Source organism: Pteropus medius, unplaced genomic scaffold (assembly GCF_902729225.1).
Source record: "Pteropus medius unplaced genomic scaffold, Ma_sr-lr_union100, whole genome shotgun sequence".
NCBI lineage: Eukaryota > Metazoa > Chordata > Mammalia > Chiroptera > Pteropodidae > Pteropus > Pteropus medius.
Window position 1 is genome coordinate 6,381,697 of NW_024349225.1, and position 16,819 is coordinate 6,398,515.

At 45.2% G+C, this 16,819-nt stretch overlaps 2 protein-coding genes across 2 annotated transcripts in view; both read right to left on the reverse strand.

Annotated features, from left to right (window-relative positions):
• RGSL1 (regulator of G protein signaling like 1) overlaps nucleotides 1-16,819 on the reverse strand; it is an 85,610-nt gene that overhangs the window by 41,723 nt on the left and 27,068 nt on the right. The window lies entirely within an intron of this gene.
• LOC120617589 (transmembrane epididymal protein 1-like) lies at nucleotides 6,021-7,841 on the reverse strand. The gene has a single exon (XM_039881308.1). The coding sequence runs from the start codon at nucleotides 7,116-7,118 to the stop codon at nucleotides 6,183-6,185; it is 936 nt and encodes a 311-aa protein (XP_039737242.1). The 5' UTR covers nucleotides 7,119-7,841; the 3' UTR covers nucleotides 6,021-6,182.

Sequence of the window (16,819 nt, forward strand, 5' to 3'; positions counted from 1 at the left end):
TATGTGCAACAGAGGACCATGTTCTGTGATTTCCCTTTCGACACATCTCTGAAATCTGTCCTCTCCTCTCCATCCACAAAGTCACTCCCTTATTTCAGACCTCTATCATCTCCCACCTAGATTACTGTATCAGTTTCTTAAAATGGCCTCCAGTCTCTCTCCTTTCCAAGGACAGTCCCTACTACCACCATAACCTTTCGATGCTGTTTTTGTTAAAACTTTCGAAGACTCCTCAATGCCCTAACAAGGTCAAGTCCAAACTCCTTAGTACAGTTTCTGAGACTTCACCAGATCTGGCTTTTGCGTTCCTCCCAGCCTCATCTCCCACCATCCCACAGCATGCCACCTCCTGTCGACCAGCCAAGACATTGCTCTTTCTTACACATGCTATGTATTCTCATTCCAACCTCCACGTCTCTGTTCTTGTGTTCCCATGGCCTGAAATGTCCTCTCAACCTTAGTTTGTTTCACAAATGACTCGTCATCCATCAAGAACTGGTTCACATATAATCTGTGTGGTGAACCAAGCATGGTAGAATCTACCACAACGGTAAAATGGATCCGCACCCCCTGCACCATCAGGTACATCTGCCACCATTACAATGAACAAGTCACTGTTTTCATCCGCTGATGTATCTGTCTTCCCCACCAGAAGGAATTCCATGAGAGGAGGGACTTGTCCCTTTCATCTTTCTTCCCCTAGGTACTAAAAGGGTTTGTACAATGTCTAAGTTCTATAAATGTTGAATGGCTTGTTCTTTCAAGAGAAGACCTTCAAGCTTTAGGGTTTCTCAGTATAGGAAAGTAGGATTTGGCAGAAATTTTCCAATTGGTTGTGTTCCATAGCTACATATACTGCTAGTGACAAGGGGCTCAACTATGACAGGGCGTTCCATTAACAAGACAGTCTTAACAGGGTATAGGAACAAGGCTCTTCAGATCCTCCCCTTCATCCTACTATTTCTTTATTCCTGTTTTTCCATTCTCACCTGTTTGCCTCCAGACTTCCTAATAAGTTGGGAAGGCTTTCAACACTCATTCCACACAACAGTAATACCAAAGGGTGAACAAAAGAAGTCACTGGATAATTCCAAACCTCGTGCTAGCCTTCCACCCGGAGGAGGTATGGCACGTGATGGCCCGATCTGCATTTTACTTCCTGCCTCTTAGTTGTCTTAGTTGTCTTATGAACGAGGCCTGGTGGCATAAGGTGGCAGGTTAGGGTGGGGAGAAGAAGAGAAAAGGAAAGTAAAGGGCATGAATAACAGAAGAGCCACATATGGGTTCCCTAAATGACTCAGATTTCTTAGTGACCGGGAAGGTGAGTGGTCCGCCTCATTTGGGAGGCTCAAAGCCTCGGAGCGCCCTCTCAGAGACTCACCGGCAATGCTCATGGTGCTATCCACTTCCTGCCACTGTAATTGATTAGGGGCTGAATCATCCCCCCAGTCAACAGAAGCCCGCTCCTTGTGAACACACAATGACACCTCCTCTGAGGGGTTCCAGATTCCATCAGTCTTTATGTTACCTGATCTCATGGATACCCTTGAAGGTACCAGACTCTTCCTATACTTAGGCCTTTAGTCCATACTACTTTGTATGTATTGACGGGTTCTTTAAAATTGTTGTCCAATTATAGATCTTAAGTTTAAGTTCTATCTATTTAACTTGACTTTATACTTTGGGAAAGCAGGGATCTCTTTATTTATTTCTAATGTGTCTTTTGGATGTAATATCCTCCTGGAAATTTAACAGCTATCCCGTGAATATTTAATAACTTGACTTTTCTCTCAGATAAGCTGGAAAATTCAACCTACTATCCAAGTTTTGTTTTCACCCCTTTTCCTCCTTCCCACATAGTTCCCTCTGGTTTGCTGTTCCCTCTGGGTTACTTCATTTGCCACTGGCTTTGAAAAGGGAGAGAATAAACATGAGCTGAATGCCGTCCATGAAGAAATTAGACTGGGTGGTTTATTCTTTGTTCTCATTCAATTCACAGTCCTGCAAAATAGAGATTATTATCACCTCCTTTCTATTGAAAGATAGTAAGTACAACACTGAGATTTGCTTCTGCCTATTTAATTCAAGAGCCAATGCTATTTCAAATATGCCAATAAATCAAACCTCCTTTTCACATGAAAAAAATGTATTTTAATGGACTTAAAATTAAATTCTGCGGACTCCCTCACAACAATCTATTTTTCTGTATAATTCCTCCCACCACTTCTTGTGTGTACCCTTATATGTTCAATTAGACTTTCCCGCAGGTGTTATAAAAGAAGTAAATAATATCTATATGGAAAGGAGCTATTTTTTTAAGAAAAGGTATCCTACGTATCTAAGAATTTTACCAGAAGATTGGAACAAAGCCATTTACTATTGCATCAAAACATAGCATACACAATAACTGGAGATCTTCTGTGACCAGTTTTGACCCCAGTTTTTCTAATCCTGGTCAGTCCTCCATTGATCTAGACTAGTCATTCCAGAAAAAATAGAAGCAAGCAGGATGCAATGTGGGAAAGAAGTTATATTTGTCTTTCATGTTAATTTTTCTCAAGATGATACAATGTTGTTTTTCGACCATAAATGGAGCCAGGGCTACTCAATGTGCTATCATGACCAGCTCAAGGAAAAGAGCAGAAAACTTTCTGTCCATAGACAGATCAGATCAGAATTAACCCGACATTTCAACTGTGCTATGCCTGTACTAGGTTCTTTATTTACTCATTCACTAACTATTTATTACATGCTTATTATGTGATGAGCTGAAAAGAACAGTTTGATGACTTTCATAAAGTTGCTAAAAAGCAGTCATTTTAGCTCAAGGGGGATTTTGACACTGTTGTGTTTTTGAGATACATACACGTTAGGTATCTAACTATTATATGTATAGATATTTATATTTAGATATAGATACACATATAGATATATATATGTATATATGTAGATGTATATATAGATATATATGTATCTATATATCTATACACGTCCATGTACACAGATCTATAAATATGTGTCTATCAATTGAATACTATGTTGATTCATATCCATACATCTAAGTTTAACAGGAAACAAACAAATCTTCATTGTATACTGGATGCGTGGACAACACTTCTGTAGTTGTCTGCCCTCCTCTTCATCCCTCCTTCATTTCTACTAAATTGACAGTTCAAATACCAAATGGGGAGCAAGTGCCCTTTCCCCGCTCATGTGAGGATGGTGCCCTCTGGTGGATAGTGGTGAAGATTACACCTCTCTCCAAAACTATTTGGGTTTTTTGTTTTTGTTTTTCTCCAAAATTATCTTCATTTGGTTTTACATTTCAAAGTTCAGGATTACCATCAGAGTGCAAAGACATACTGTGATGTAGGAATACGTGAAGGGCCTTCTCAGCCAAACAGCAAGTCTGTCCATTCCACCATTATAATAGGTCTCAGAAATACTTATTAATTAGAGGCCCCTGACGATATTTATTAATTTAGCCTAAAGATACATGCTGCGAGGCATAATAATATTTGGAGGCACTAATTTACTACTAGAATGAGTTCATCAGTATCTAACAGGACCTCAACAGTACTCAGAAATGGGACAGATCTGTCAATAAGTGGCTTTGGTATCTCTTCAACTTTCACCTTTGTAGAGATAATATCTTGAAATATTAATATTTCTGCTTTGTTTTCCTGCCCTTTTATATAACTTAGTGAAAGATATTGCCCCAAGATGAGGTCCAACCGTAGTAGCAAAAAACTATCAATTTTTAGGTTAAAAACCCTAAAATATGATCTTAAGTCAAAAAGAGGAGGCCTGGGTGAAGTAGAAAACAGAGTTTTGCTATATCACTAAAAAAAAAAAGATGTAGAGGAAAAACAGATTCGCTACTTCTCCAACTTCAAGGCACTAGAGGGGTTTCATCTGGGCTACAGGAAGGAACTCCTGCGAGGCTGGGCGAAGCTTGGAAAGATTCCCAACTTTGTGGGGGAGAAACGAGGTGATGAGACCCGGAAGCGACAACCAGGAAAAGGGCCGAGCCTACAAAGGAAATTGCTGAGCTCCGTTGGTCACCAAGATCAAGGAGAAGCAGAGAAGCTGGACTAAGGGCTGGGACTCCATAGGTCTGGCATCCCCAGCTTCCCAAGGCCCACAGACAGGGTCCGTACTGCGCATGCGAGGGCCGCGCAGCCCCGGGTAGCGAGGGACCTGGAACCCGGCAAGTGTCTGGGAGGCTGGGTCACAGGAGCGGGCTCTTGCAGGTAGAAGGAACCTGCCTAATTCCAAGCCCTAACCCACACGAGTGAGCATATTCCCACAGAAGGCAGAGCTGGAGGAACCAGAACTACGCGGCAAGGGCAGAATATCGGCCAATAAGACACGTCTGGGAGCCATGACTGCTGGAGAACCCTGGGGCCCCATCAGGCAGCAAGTCCCTGGAAGCTCTGGGGATGGCTGGGGACCTGAGGAATATCTCATTTCCATCCCAGAGACCACTGCTCATCTCCAGGGCAGAGCAGCATTGTTACCTGATGGCCCCACTGGCTCAAAGTGTAAGCCTTCCATGTGGAGCTGCCTGCTGGTCATACGCTGGATGTCCTGCACATGCATGCCATCTTGAATTCTGAGACATTGCCCAGCCCCCTCTCAATGACACTGGGAAGCACCTCTTCCCTTTGCAATCACTCAGAATGCTTATCAGCCCCCCAAACCAGAGAGTAGAGGCCCTTAACAACCGGACAACAATTCGCCCCTGCTACACCTTAACTTTTGAACCAGAAAATTAACAAGAGCAGGGCCACCACCAAAAGAAGAAGGACACATCTAGTTCTCCTAGGAACTAGTAGCAAAAGGGAAACTAGGATGATGACCTAGAATTCCTGCCTCAGCCTCACTTTGTCCTAAGCCTAGGTATTTTAGCTATGACCGGGAAGGGATGTTCGATGGATTCCCCATCTCCTGGGAACAGCAGGGAGAGAAGCAGAATGTGTAACGAAGACATTCTTTTGCAAATCCCCAATAATTTACTCCAGAATTCCAAGACACCCAGCTATAGCATTATGTGACAGAAAAATGTTAAGCCAGTTTCTTGTCCCTTTTGAGTTTCAGATTATCATCTACAAACTGACCTGGGAGGGTAGTTGTAGGATTAAAAAGAAAAGTCTGTGAAGTAAACAAGCCATTGGATTTTGTGACACATGCGAACAGGAAAGGAGTGGGTTCGGGTGAGTCTACTACCCGGGAATTGACTGAGGTGTGTACAGAGCAATGGGCTGATTTACCCAAATAGAAGAATCTGACAGACTACACTCAGGGAGACAGAAAAATTCTGGAAGCAGACGAACCCTTTTGAGCCTCACAATGTGCAGGGGGTTATTCTGTTCTACAAGACCCTGCAGAGGAAACCGCCTGTAAGGATTGTGGTGATGTTGTCACAGTATCACACAGGTCCGAACTCATCGAAATATGTACATTAAATATGTTCAATATTTTGTATATTAAGTATACTTCAATAAAGCTGAAAAAAAAAGATTCGGACTTTCCTTTTGATAAATCATAAAATAATCAAAAGAAAGAGTAACAGTCTTATGAGTTCTATATATTCAAAATTGCAGTTTGGGTTTAGTATGAGCATTACAGAGATCTAGAAAGAAAAAGGATGAGGAGGTGGTTATTACGATAGATAAATTATTAGGAGGTATTAAAGTATGTAAATTACTGTGATGGACTAAATGCGACTAGTTGGTGTATTCTATGTGGTGGGTGAGGGGTATTTCATAAAGACCCAAAGGCAGGATATAATACCTTTATTTTACCATTCTCCTGGAGGGAGTCAGGAGTGCAGAGAGGAGGTGGGGGAGCAGATTGCCGTGGCTGGAGCTGAGGAGAGTGAGGGCAGGTAGGGGAAATACTTGGGGAGCTGAGAGCAAAGGACATAGTTTCGAGCCTCCTGTGTTTCATTCACCTGTCTTCTGCATGCGGCTTAGCAGATGAGACTGAGAGAAGCCGAAGCCAGAAAGGGGGGGCCGGGGCATGACTGTTCCAGCAGAGTCTGCTGCCCCAGGTGAGACCCCTGAAGGAAGGGTGCCCGGTCCTCTTCTCTGACAGCTCCACTTCCCTCAGTTTCTCAACCAGGTGTTCCAGAATGTACAGGTGACAGGAACCATTTCGGGCTCATCCAAGTTCAGACATCAAGAAATGTAACGATACCATAAAAAGAAGAAGCCATAGATCCATATCATCAAAATGGCAATGGAAGTCACATGCCAGCAGAAGAAAGTGGTGACAAATATAATGTTATTTTTGTCATCGTCCATCCATTCATAGCCTGAGATTGGTCTGTGTAGTATAAATCCTATCTGTATCAGCCAAGAGCCCGTAATCATATAAAAAAAGGCCTTCATCACCCCGAGCTGCGGCATGTTGGGAGCCCACACCTCTGCGGTGATCGCCAGTGTCAGCAGGAAGACGGCCTGGGTGAGCAGGATGTGACACTGCAGTTCCACTCCTTCTGAATCCTGCATGTGAGACACCATCAGAGGCAGAAACAGGAATGTGCCCAGGGCTTGGGCACCATGCTCCAGAGCAGTGCACCTCTGGGGCAGCAGGTTCTGGCTCACGACATCTACACACCCACTCAGGAAGACGCTCACGTAGAGAGTGAGATGCTGCCACTGTTTGTGGTATAGAAAGTTTCTCTGATGATATATCTTGCTAATAAGTACAAACTGTCCCTGAATGTTGTGCATCTCTTGGGCGACTAAAAGGCAGGCACTCAGTATCTTCACCAACCCAATGTAGTATATTTGCTGCAGCCTGGCCCATCTTCCTTGGCTCCGGGGACGGCACGGCAGGTGCTGGACTGGGTAGCTGCATAACGAGGCCCTGAACACAAGTTGTGCATGATAAAGTCCGTAGAAGAAGAAAGACAACCCCGGATACAGGTGACCCTCAAAGCCTCCCCTGGAGGCGAAGGGAGATCTGGCCAAAGGCAGAGACATGAGGCCCGGGTTTGGCCAGCTCAGGCTCCAGAGTGTGGAGAGAGCTTCCTGAAGTCGACTTATAGCCTCTCTCCAGCTCACTGCATCCACGTACAGAAGGGAAATGGTTTTGGAGGGAACCCACATTACAGTGGGGTGGGTGTCATGGTTTCCGTTCTGCTCTTCTGCTCTGGTTCATTGATAACTAACGAACCATTGCCAAACAATGAAATAAGCATTTTCTCCAGCATGATGCCTGGGCATTTGCCATTCTCAGAGACTATGCTATAGATGCCCCTCGCCTCTCCTCTCACTTGTCCTTGACACCAACGCTACCTTCCTTCCTTCTCTCCCAAATTCACAGAATATAAGGAAGAACTCACATGGAGAACACACAGTGTAGGGTACATCCCTTACGATTCCTCACATATAACCTCATACAAACACTAGGTACCAATGTATTCCCCTGGGTCTCAACAGTCTTAAGAGCCATTTGAATCAATAGCTTTAGTAAAGTAGACGGCCCACACCAAAATGGGTAGGTTTTCATCCGATCTATTGAGGGCCTGAATAGAACAAAATGCAGAGGAAGGAAGAACCTGTCCCTTTTTCTTTTGGCCTGTCTTCTGCGCTGGGACATAGTCTTCTCCTGCCCTTGCACTGGGATTTATACCATCAGCAACCCTGGTTCTCAGGTCTTGAGACTCAGACTGCAGTGATACCACCGTCTCTAGCCTGAGACAGCAGATGGTGGACTTCTCTGTCTCCATAATCACATGAGCCGTTTCTTCATAAAAAATTTTATATATATATGTGTATATATATTATAGGTTCTGTTTCTCCGAAGAACTCTAGTACATAGAACTTCAAAAATATAATTTTAAATGAAAATAGAATGTCTCAAAATAATAATATACTATATGCTTCCATATATAGACAGTTCAAAAATGCACAAAACTGAACAATGTGAACATGTATGTGGAAGTATAATCAAAATTCAGGAAAATGATTACCTCTGAAAGGGGAAGGACAGGATAGATTTGAGAGACACACAAGACATTGAAAATAATGACATTTTTCTCTTCTCACAGTTGTTGGTGAGGGCAAGAGTGTTGACTGGATCCCAACCCTGTAGTTGGTATGTATTCTATAATGTCATTTTGTATCTACTCCTTAGTGTGTGTGTGTGTGTGTGCCTGTGTGTGTGTGTGTGTGTGTGTGCGCTGTGTGTGTGTTTTAAGAAATAAGAAGACTAAGCAGAAGTGCTGTGTGGGTGAGTGAGACAATATCTAACGAGTGTATTTTAGTGGATGATTTGGTTTAATTATAACTTCTCAGCCAGAGACACAGACTCCTTTACATAAACTAGTTTTTCTCAACCCTTTTTCTAGTTTTTGTCTTCCCTAAGAAACTTACTCAACATGTGTTCCCTTATTCCCTTCCCCCCCCATGAAAATTTAATACCACAGATAATCTATATATTTTATGTCCTGTGGCCCTTTGGAGGGCCACAAACCATTGTAGTATCTAAAGTTATAATTTGTCACCCTCTTGGGGGCAATATTGTCCCCATTGAGGGCACATGGTGTAAACCAAGGGCAGATAGTGATCCCCACAAAGAGTTTGGTGATACAGCACATGTGCCTTTTAGGAACAGGCTGGGAGGATTCATTAGTGTGGCAGAGATTAGATAGCATCAAAGATTCTATCCAATTCTTCATGTGTGGCCGTCAGAACCCAGAGAGCTCATAGGGGGAAAGTCCTGGTATTTGATTAGAAAACTAATTAAACTAATTAGGAAACTCATGTTCTATTAGAGGCAATTGAGTGAAAATTGCTCTCTTCTTACCTGTTTCCAGCCAATAACAGAGGTGACAACTGTATAAGAGAAGGAAGTGTCGTCAAAATGGATAAAAAGAATGGACTTATTTCTGGTTTGGGGACTTATAGCAAATAACAGGTGGAATGCACATCAGAAAACCACTTGCCCAAATGTGGCGGAAGCAAGGAGCATCCCCTGTTGATCCAGACATACCACCTATGGGACATCCACCTAGGATGGGGAAGGAGCAGGCGCCACACTCACTAACTGATGCCCCGTGAGCTACAAGGAAGGCTTCTATCCGAGGCAACCCTCCTGGTACCACTGCAGGTACTTGGCCACTCCCTGGCTTACCCCCAGAGACAGGACCTGGTGGGTACAGGTCCCAAATGCAAGGTACGAACCTTACTGCTCATAGTAATTATCTCAAGAGAGCTTTTCAAAAATACAGAGTATTAAGTTTTTACCTTGACCCTACTGAATAAAGTCTCTGGGTTGGGGCCCAGGAATCTGCATTTGGTTTCAAACCTGTTTCCTACCACTTGTGATTCCAACGCAGACCATCCTTCACCTGATAATTGGAAACCACTTCACTAGACTAGGAACCACCACCCTGGTCATTGGACCACGCTGGGACACCATCTCCCTCGCCGACCCACAGATTCACCCAGGCGCGGGGCGACATCTTTACAAAAGCAGAACCCAGCAATGTTGACCAAGAGAGGTTGGCATGCAGGGGGAGGAGAGAGGGCAGGGGAGAGAGAAGGCTAAGTAAGAGAGGCATGAGTAGGGGAGGGAGAAGGAAGGAAAGGTGAAGGAGAAAGAGGTTGAGAAGGCTGAGAGAGAACATGGAAAACACAGCAGAAATAAGACAAGGTAAAAGCAGACCAGACCCAGAGGAGGAAGAGTCAGGAAAAGGGAGAAACGAGGGAGCCAGATAAGTAGAAAACCCTCCTGGTTTGGCCCCAACAGACATTATCAGTCAGTGATGAAGAAAATGATCTGTGTTTGAGACCTAGTATGGCCATTTAAGACAAAGTATTTATCTTCTCTAAGACTCATTCACTTCTTAGGTAAATGTGGAATTGTGAGGAGTCAGTAAAATGTTGTATTTTAAAGCAGGTTATAAATATAAATTACTTTAAGTTGATAATCTTAGGGCTATATGAGACCCTAGAGCCTATTTCTTCCAAAGCCTTCCTTTCACAGAAGATGAAACTGAAATCCGAAGAGAAGTGACTCACAGGATGTCACATGCTTAGCGGCTTAGTTGGTAAAATATATGCTGAGAGACTCACTCACAAGCTGACTGTCCACAAGAAGTTCAAGAAAACGCCAGCACAGCATGAGGCAAATGTGTAAGTGGGTCAAGGCTATGAGCCCCCTTCCCAGCCAGCTCCCCAGCTGACGGGAACCCCAGGCCATAGGGGAGTCCAGCTCTCCAGCCGGCCCACTGGCTCGATCTTGATCTGTCCCCCTCAGTGGTAGTGTAAAGAAAAAAGGCCAAATGTGAGGGCCCCAGAATTGGGAAACAAGGGGAGTAAGCATCAAATCAACTCAGTTGTCTCTGCAGAAGCCTCCTACCCTGAAATACTTGATGCCACACACACTCCCACCATTAAAATGCCCACCTGGATGTATCGAGACTAGGTGCAGCTGGAAAGAGCTGAGAGAGAATCAGTTATTTTGAAGCTGGGCTTCCTGGTAGAAGGATGTGTTGGCTGAAGGAGGAGTGGCTGCTCAACACGAAATCCAGAAACACAGATACTCAGAAGCAAGACTTTATCCTTCCTTATCTGGTGCCACCCAAGGAGAGAGACCACAGTTGAGAGAAAGGAAGTAGTCTACCACAGCAGTGAAATTTGTTTGGAAAAGGGACAATTTGCCAAGCTTTTCTTTCACCTGCTGTATTTCTGCCACAAGTTCATTTAGTTGTATGTGTTCTGAGTCAATGTTCTGAGCTACGTTGTCCCTAGGTACGTTGGTCCCAGGGTGGATGGCGGGGAGCCTGGTGGGGAGGGCATGGGTGGTTGGTGGGGGCACCTCATTAGCATGCATGAGTAATTCAGTCACTGGAAAGACAGACAGACACATCCTCTCATGTTAATGAATAAATTGGCCTTATTATATTAATATATTAATACATAATTATATTAATATATTATTGTCAGTCAGTCCTTCAGAACCTAAACAGACAGATAAAATTGAGTTTTTGGATCTCTAAAGCTGAAGTCTTGGTCCCACTCAGCTCCCTGTGAGCCCCAAGTCATGCCCCCCCCTACTTTCTGCCATCCCAGCCACGACGGTTTTCTAATACTGCCCAGATCACATATTTACATTTAAAGGAGACACCCCAGAAACACCAGTATCTTAACCCACTTTCTTTCAATTCAACAAATGTGTATTAACCACCTATGATCAGCCTGACACTATGCTAAAAGCTGGTATTAAAAAGATGAATTAGACATGGCAACTACCTTGTCAAAAGTAGTACCTTGCCACCCAAAGGATGGCCCAGAAGCCACCAGTGTTGGCATTACCCTGGAGCTTGCTGGAAACGCAGACTCCTGGGCCGCATGCCAGACCAACCAAATCTGAGTCTTTATTTTACCAAGATCTCCAGGTGAACTGACTGCATTTAAGTTTGAGAACTATGATCTAGTAGAAAAAACCCTACTAAAGCCATCTTGAATTAATGTTTATGACGATGGAATAAACCAAGTACAGGGGAAATATAGAGGAGGGTGTGGCTAATTCTGAAGGAGGGGTACACATTCGCACTGAAATTTAAATCGATTCGGCCAACACCTTGGGCCTGAGGAGCAGACGACAGTAGGTAAGAGCATCCGGGTGTGGGAACCGGCATGAACGAAGCTGTGACTGCGCATGGTGTGGGGGGTGGGGGTGGGGCGGGTGAGGGTAGGCCACGTGCAGAGCCAGACGAGGGCAGACTGGAACGAAGGTCTTTCAAGAGTTTCCAAATCTCACCCTGGGATGGATGTTGCCATGCAGCCCGTCGGGGCTACACCGTCCTGGCCGGAATGGGGAGTCTCCCATTACCCGTTATGGGCCCTCCACGCTAGGAGCTGATCAGCGCATGGGCAGGGAGACGCCTCTTCCCAACTCCTGGCCCTCAGTGACCTGTTAGGAACGAGGGGCTGATGTTTGCATTCAACAAAGGGTGCCGAGTCTCAGATCTCATGCCAGGCCACCTGGTCCCTGGCAGCGACTCTGCAGGACGACCTTGGTAGGAAGTGGGTGCACAGATTCCCATGGATTCTCATGGATCCCTCTCAGCCCAAACAGCCTCCGGAGAGAGGGCTTCCCCTTTACTCAGGTTTTAAGGGAAGTCGACTCCGGAGAAAGTCGAGAAAGTAATGGCAAATAAAGGAAAGGGATCGGGCAGGAGTCTGGAGGTTGCGTCCTAATCCTTGGCCTGGCTTCTAGCGGTGTGACCCTGACGGCTCTCTAGGCCTCAGCCGAGAAATAAAGAAGATGGACGAGATGATTTGCAGGTCTTTTCCAGCCCCTAGAGCCTGGGATTCTGGCACCTTCCAGCTTTAGAGAAGTCTGCCATTTTTCCCTTTTTCAAACTACTTAGATTAGATTCTCTCGAAATTCACTTTCCAGTAGCAAAATAAAACATTTTTCTTGGGAACAGAGTCTCCGCCCCTACTCACAAGGGCATCTGGTTAGACTGTCTATCAGGGTTACATTTAGGGAATTTTATACACACACACATGTTATGAAATACATATGCGATATCTACAATTTGCTTCACAACTGAGCTGGCCACCAAGGAAGCAGAAGGTTGGGTTCTGGTCAAAAATGTTCTCATATATATTTGGAGAAATATGACACGTATTAGTAAAGAAGAAAGACATATAATTCCATAATAAAGTATCCTATTAAATGATCATCGTGAGCATTTCACAGTGCTAAACACATGATAGGAATCGCCTCATTTATTCCACGCAAATCTATCAGGTAATAAGTCATTTAGGATGTTTTTGGCTACAAAGAGAAAACTGGTTCCACTGGCTTAAGCAAAAAGAAATTGATTCTCTCACTTTACAGGAACCCCAGAGGCAGTGCAGCCCCAGAGCTGGGTGGTACAGTGGCTGAATGAAGTCATCAAGGATCCAGGTTATTTCTCCAGGTTACTTCTAGTTTTTCTCTCTGCCCTTCCCGTTGGTCTTGTCCTCAGATTAGCAACCATTAGGGTTTCAGGATGCTGCCATATTCCAGATATCACATCCTCACAGAATGTCCAGAGGCAGAAAGAGAGCTTTGTTTTATAAATACATGTTTCTTTAGGATGGGGGGAGGGCCTTCTGGAAACCCTGGAGCAGGCACACCCTCACATCTCCCCGACGACCTGGATTTCAAGCCCATATCTACTACATCCATCACCAGCAAGGGAATCTCCTATGTGCTCAGCCTGCTCAAGTCTCTGCTGCCGTGGCTGGAGCCCAGCCTCGCCTCCTCTGATACAAAGGAGAGGGAGGGGAGCTAGCAAAACAAAAAACGGGGTTCTTTAGAGAGAAAGAAGAGGCAGGTGGCTGGTAAGAAGGCAAATGAATAATTATTTCCATTTTATAGTTTCAGAAATGGAGGTTTCAAGAATATACCAGGTCACACAACATGTAAGCAGTAGAACTGGGATTCCAAACAGAGCCCATACCCTCAGGCATACTCCATCCAAGTCAGGTCAAAGTCGCCTGCCCCTGCAGTCCTCCCTGCCTTCCTGACCGCCCCCTCCCCGCATTCTTGCTGGGGTCAGAGGCTCCTTCTGCTCTCTCAGTCCCCCGCCTCCCCCAGGGCCCGGACTAGGTCTCATTCATTTTTTTATTTCTCTTTTCCCCTCACCCTCTAACACCATGCTCACTCGCTTTCAACAGAAATCTCCATCTACTCACTGTCCCCATTAGATTGGCATTTCCTGCTCAGTAGAAAGCATGTCCTCTTTCTTTAGCCACTTTCTCAGCCTCACCACTGCCCAGAACTCAGCCCTAACACCAAGAACTATTCCGAATAAGTAAAGGCTCAGACTTTAGACTCTGACAGGCCAAAGTTTCAGTTCTAGCTTCGCCACTTATGAGACATGTGACTTTAGGCAGATGACTGAACCTATCTAACTAAGCCTTAGTCTCCTCACTCATAAAATGAGGATATTTACCACACAGGGTTGTGGTGAGAATTGAATGAGACAGACTTTAGTACAACTCTTGATCAATGGGAGTTATTGTTTTTAATTAATGTAATAAAAATGAAAACTCACGTGATCGCAGTTTGTAGAGCTTTCCCTACAGTATCTCATCTGACCCGCATAACAATCGTGTTGGCTGGAAGATGTTTTCTCCCTGTGACAGCTGAGGACACTGAGTCTGAGGGAGGAAAAGAGCCTCTTCTGTTTCAGATTCTTATGTTACGTTCTACGGTACGTTCCTGGGGTGCTATTCTCTCACCATGTGTATCAGCTGACCTTCCTTCTTGTGGATCATCTCTGTTATGGGTAGAACTGGCCCCACCCCCCAATCCTATGCCGAAGTCCTAACCTCCAGGACTCATTTGAAATAAGGCACTGCAGATGTAATTATGTAAGATGAGGTCATACTGGAGTAGGATGGGTTCCTACTCCAATGTGACTGATGTCCTTATAAAAAAGAGGAAATCTGGACACAGACGCACTGCGAGAATGCCGTGTGAAAATGGAGGCAGAGATTGGGGTGATGCTTCCACAAGCCCCGGAATGCCAAAGATTGCCAGCCAACCATCGGAAACAAGAGGAGAGACATGGAACAAACTCCTTTTACAGACTCAGAAGGAACCAACCCTACGGACCCTTGATCTCGGACTCCTCACCTTCGGACCTGTGAGACAACCAATCGCTGTTCCAGCCACTCTGTGGTACTTCGTTACAGCAGTTCTAGCAAACTCATACGATCACCTTGGCAGGGGCTAGAAATCTGATTATAAACCCACTTCAGTGGGGGTTGTTTTTCCCTTGAGATTCTCATTGGCTTCTCCCGGGCACCCCCCGCCTCCCCCTCCCCCGCCAAGTTTCCGTAGTTCAGTGCTAACAACATTTTACATTAATTTCACAGCTCGAGATTCTTGCGCCCCCCTAAACTTGAGTATTGTGAATTTGGAGAGCCTTCGGATTCTCATTTGTCCTTTGTTTTGTTTCCTACCCTGGGCTCTTTGTAGAGAGCAGCTTCCTTACTGCGTGAGCTGTGGGAGGAGTTAGTCTCCCTTTCACGGAAGGGGACCACACTTCCAAACCCAGCTCTTATACTGAAATCTGTGCTTTAGTTCCCCCAATGTCTGAGCCCAAGCCTATTCCTCCTGTCCCTCTATTGAGACAAAAACCCCAAGAAGTAGGGCTTCTCTCTGGGTCCCGTCCCCCACTGCCTGCCACAGGACCAACTCATAAACTTGTTATCCAGTGGTTGAGTTACAGTTCATATTTTGTCACCCAAATGTCAGCTAGGTTTTGGGTTTCTTCTTTAGATCCTGGATAAAAATCAATAATGTTGTTCTGCTCCATTTTATTTATTTTATCCAGCATATCTTTTCCTGTGGGGGGTGGGATGGGGAGATTCGATCGGTCTGCTATGCTGCCAAAAATTGAAGTCCTTGGAACAGTTATCAAAGGGAAGCGCATTTTCTAAAGGGGGTCAGGGTGTTTGAGTTGGAGCAGTTCCACATCTAGGTAGGTACTCTGCTTTTTTCCCATGGTATGGTGGCGCTGGTCCAACCAAGCCACCTTGTGCCTGTGGATGGGGAAGGGTGTCCCACAGTGTGGAAAGAGCTTCCTCCCGGGGCTGAGGTTGCTCCCACAGAACTGTAACCCTCATCTCCACTGCATGCAGGAGCTTTCGATACTCATGAGAGAGCAGAAAACACTGCCGGACTGGCACTGAGTCACAAACCACCTGAAAAGGATTTCAATTTCTCCTCCCCTTGGGAGGACAGGCAGAAGGCAGCCAAGTACAGAAAATCCTAACTACTTAAGTCAGGGTTAGAGCCACCAGAAATATCCCACTCAACCCATAATCTGTGTTAATTGATCATAATTAATCAAGAGGACCTGCCCATTCTCATTAGCATCATTTCCATCATGAGCTAAAAATACAAAAGCCCATAAGAGGCACCCCAGTTTCTCAGTGAGGGAAGCAGTAGAGGGTCTGTCACTTTAACGCTTTCAGAGATCCTGAAGTTCCCCCAAGTGGTTTTAGCAATCCCATCTGCAGCAAAGAGATTTGGCTCTGAGACGCTTCAGCCAGCTACTTAGCCAGCCTACGCTCTATCACAGCACACTGAAAATCAGATCTGGGCCTGGAATTCTCCATCAAGAGAAGTGAGAGCTTCCATGTCGCTCAGAGCGATTTGTAGTTTTTCAGGTCATTCTGAACACTGACCCGGGGGCATCAAAATTACTCATCTCCTTCGAATAGCCATAAGAATCAATGGTTTGGTTGTGTGAATATCAGACAAGAGAGGTCATAGCCCTTTTTCCTGGTTTTCTGCAGATGTAAAAAGTTATACATAAAAGTTTGACACTCCCTGGACAGAAGTAATGTCACTCACTTCAGCCCCTATCAGCTAGCCTGTCAGGAAATGGATTCTTCGCTATCCACCATGACCCATCTCCTCTTCTCCAAGAGCCCCATGGATAAGAGCCCTGTAAGATCTGCCAAACAGCCTTTCTCAGAAAGGAGAGAGACAGAATACAAAGCTCTTGCTATTGATACAGCAACAACGTCCCTCCCCTCCAGCTTCCAGGGAAAGATGATGCTTCAGTCTCCGGTGCTGCAGCTCAGTGAGGTAAAGAGGCTGCCAGACAGAGCCTACTCAGTCCCTGATCGAGCCAGCAGGGGCTCGAGGAGGAGGGCTACTCTAAGCCACCACAGTCAACCTGTGCAACCTCAGGCACCAGTGCTCCTTCTCTGGGCCCCAGGACCTTGTCTCGCCTATTCAATCCTATCAGATTCCTGCCGTCCCCTCTGGGGTCCTGCTCAGG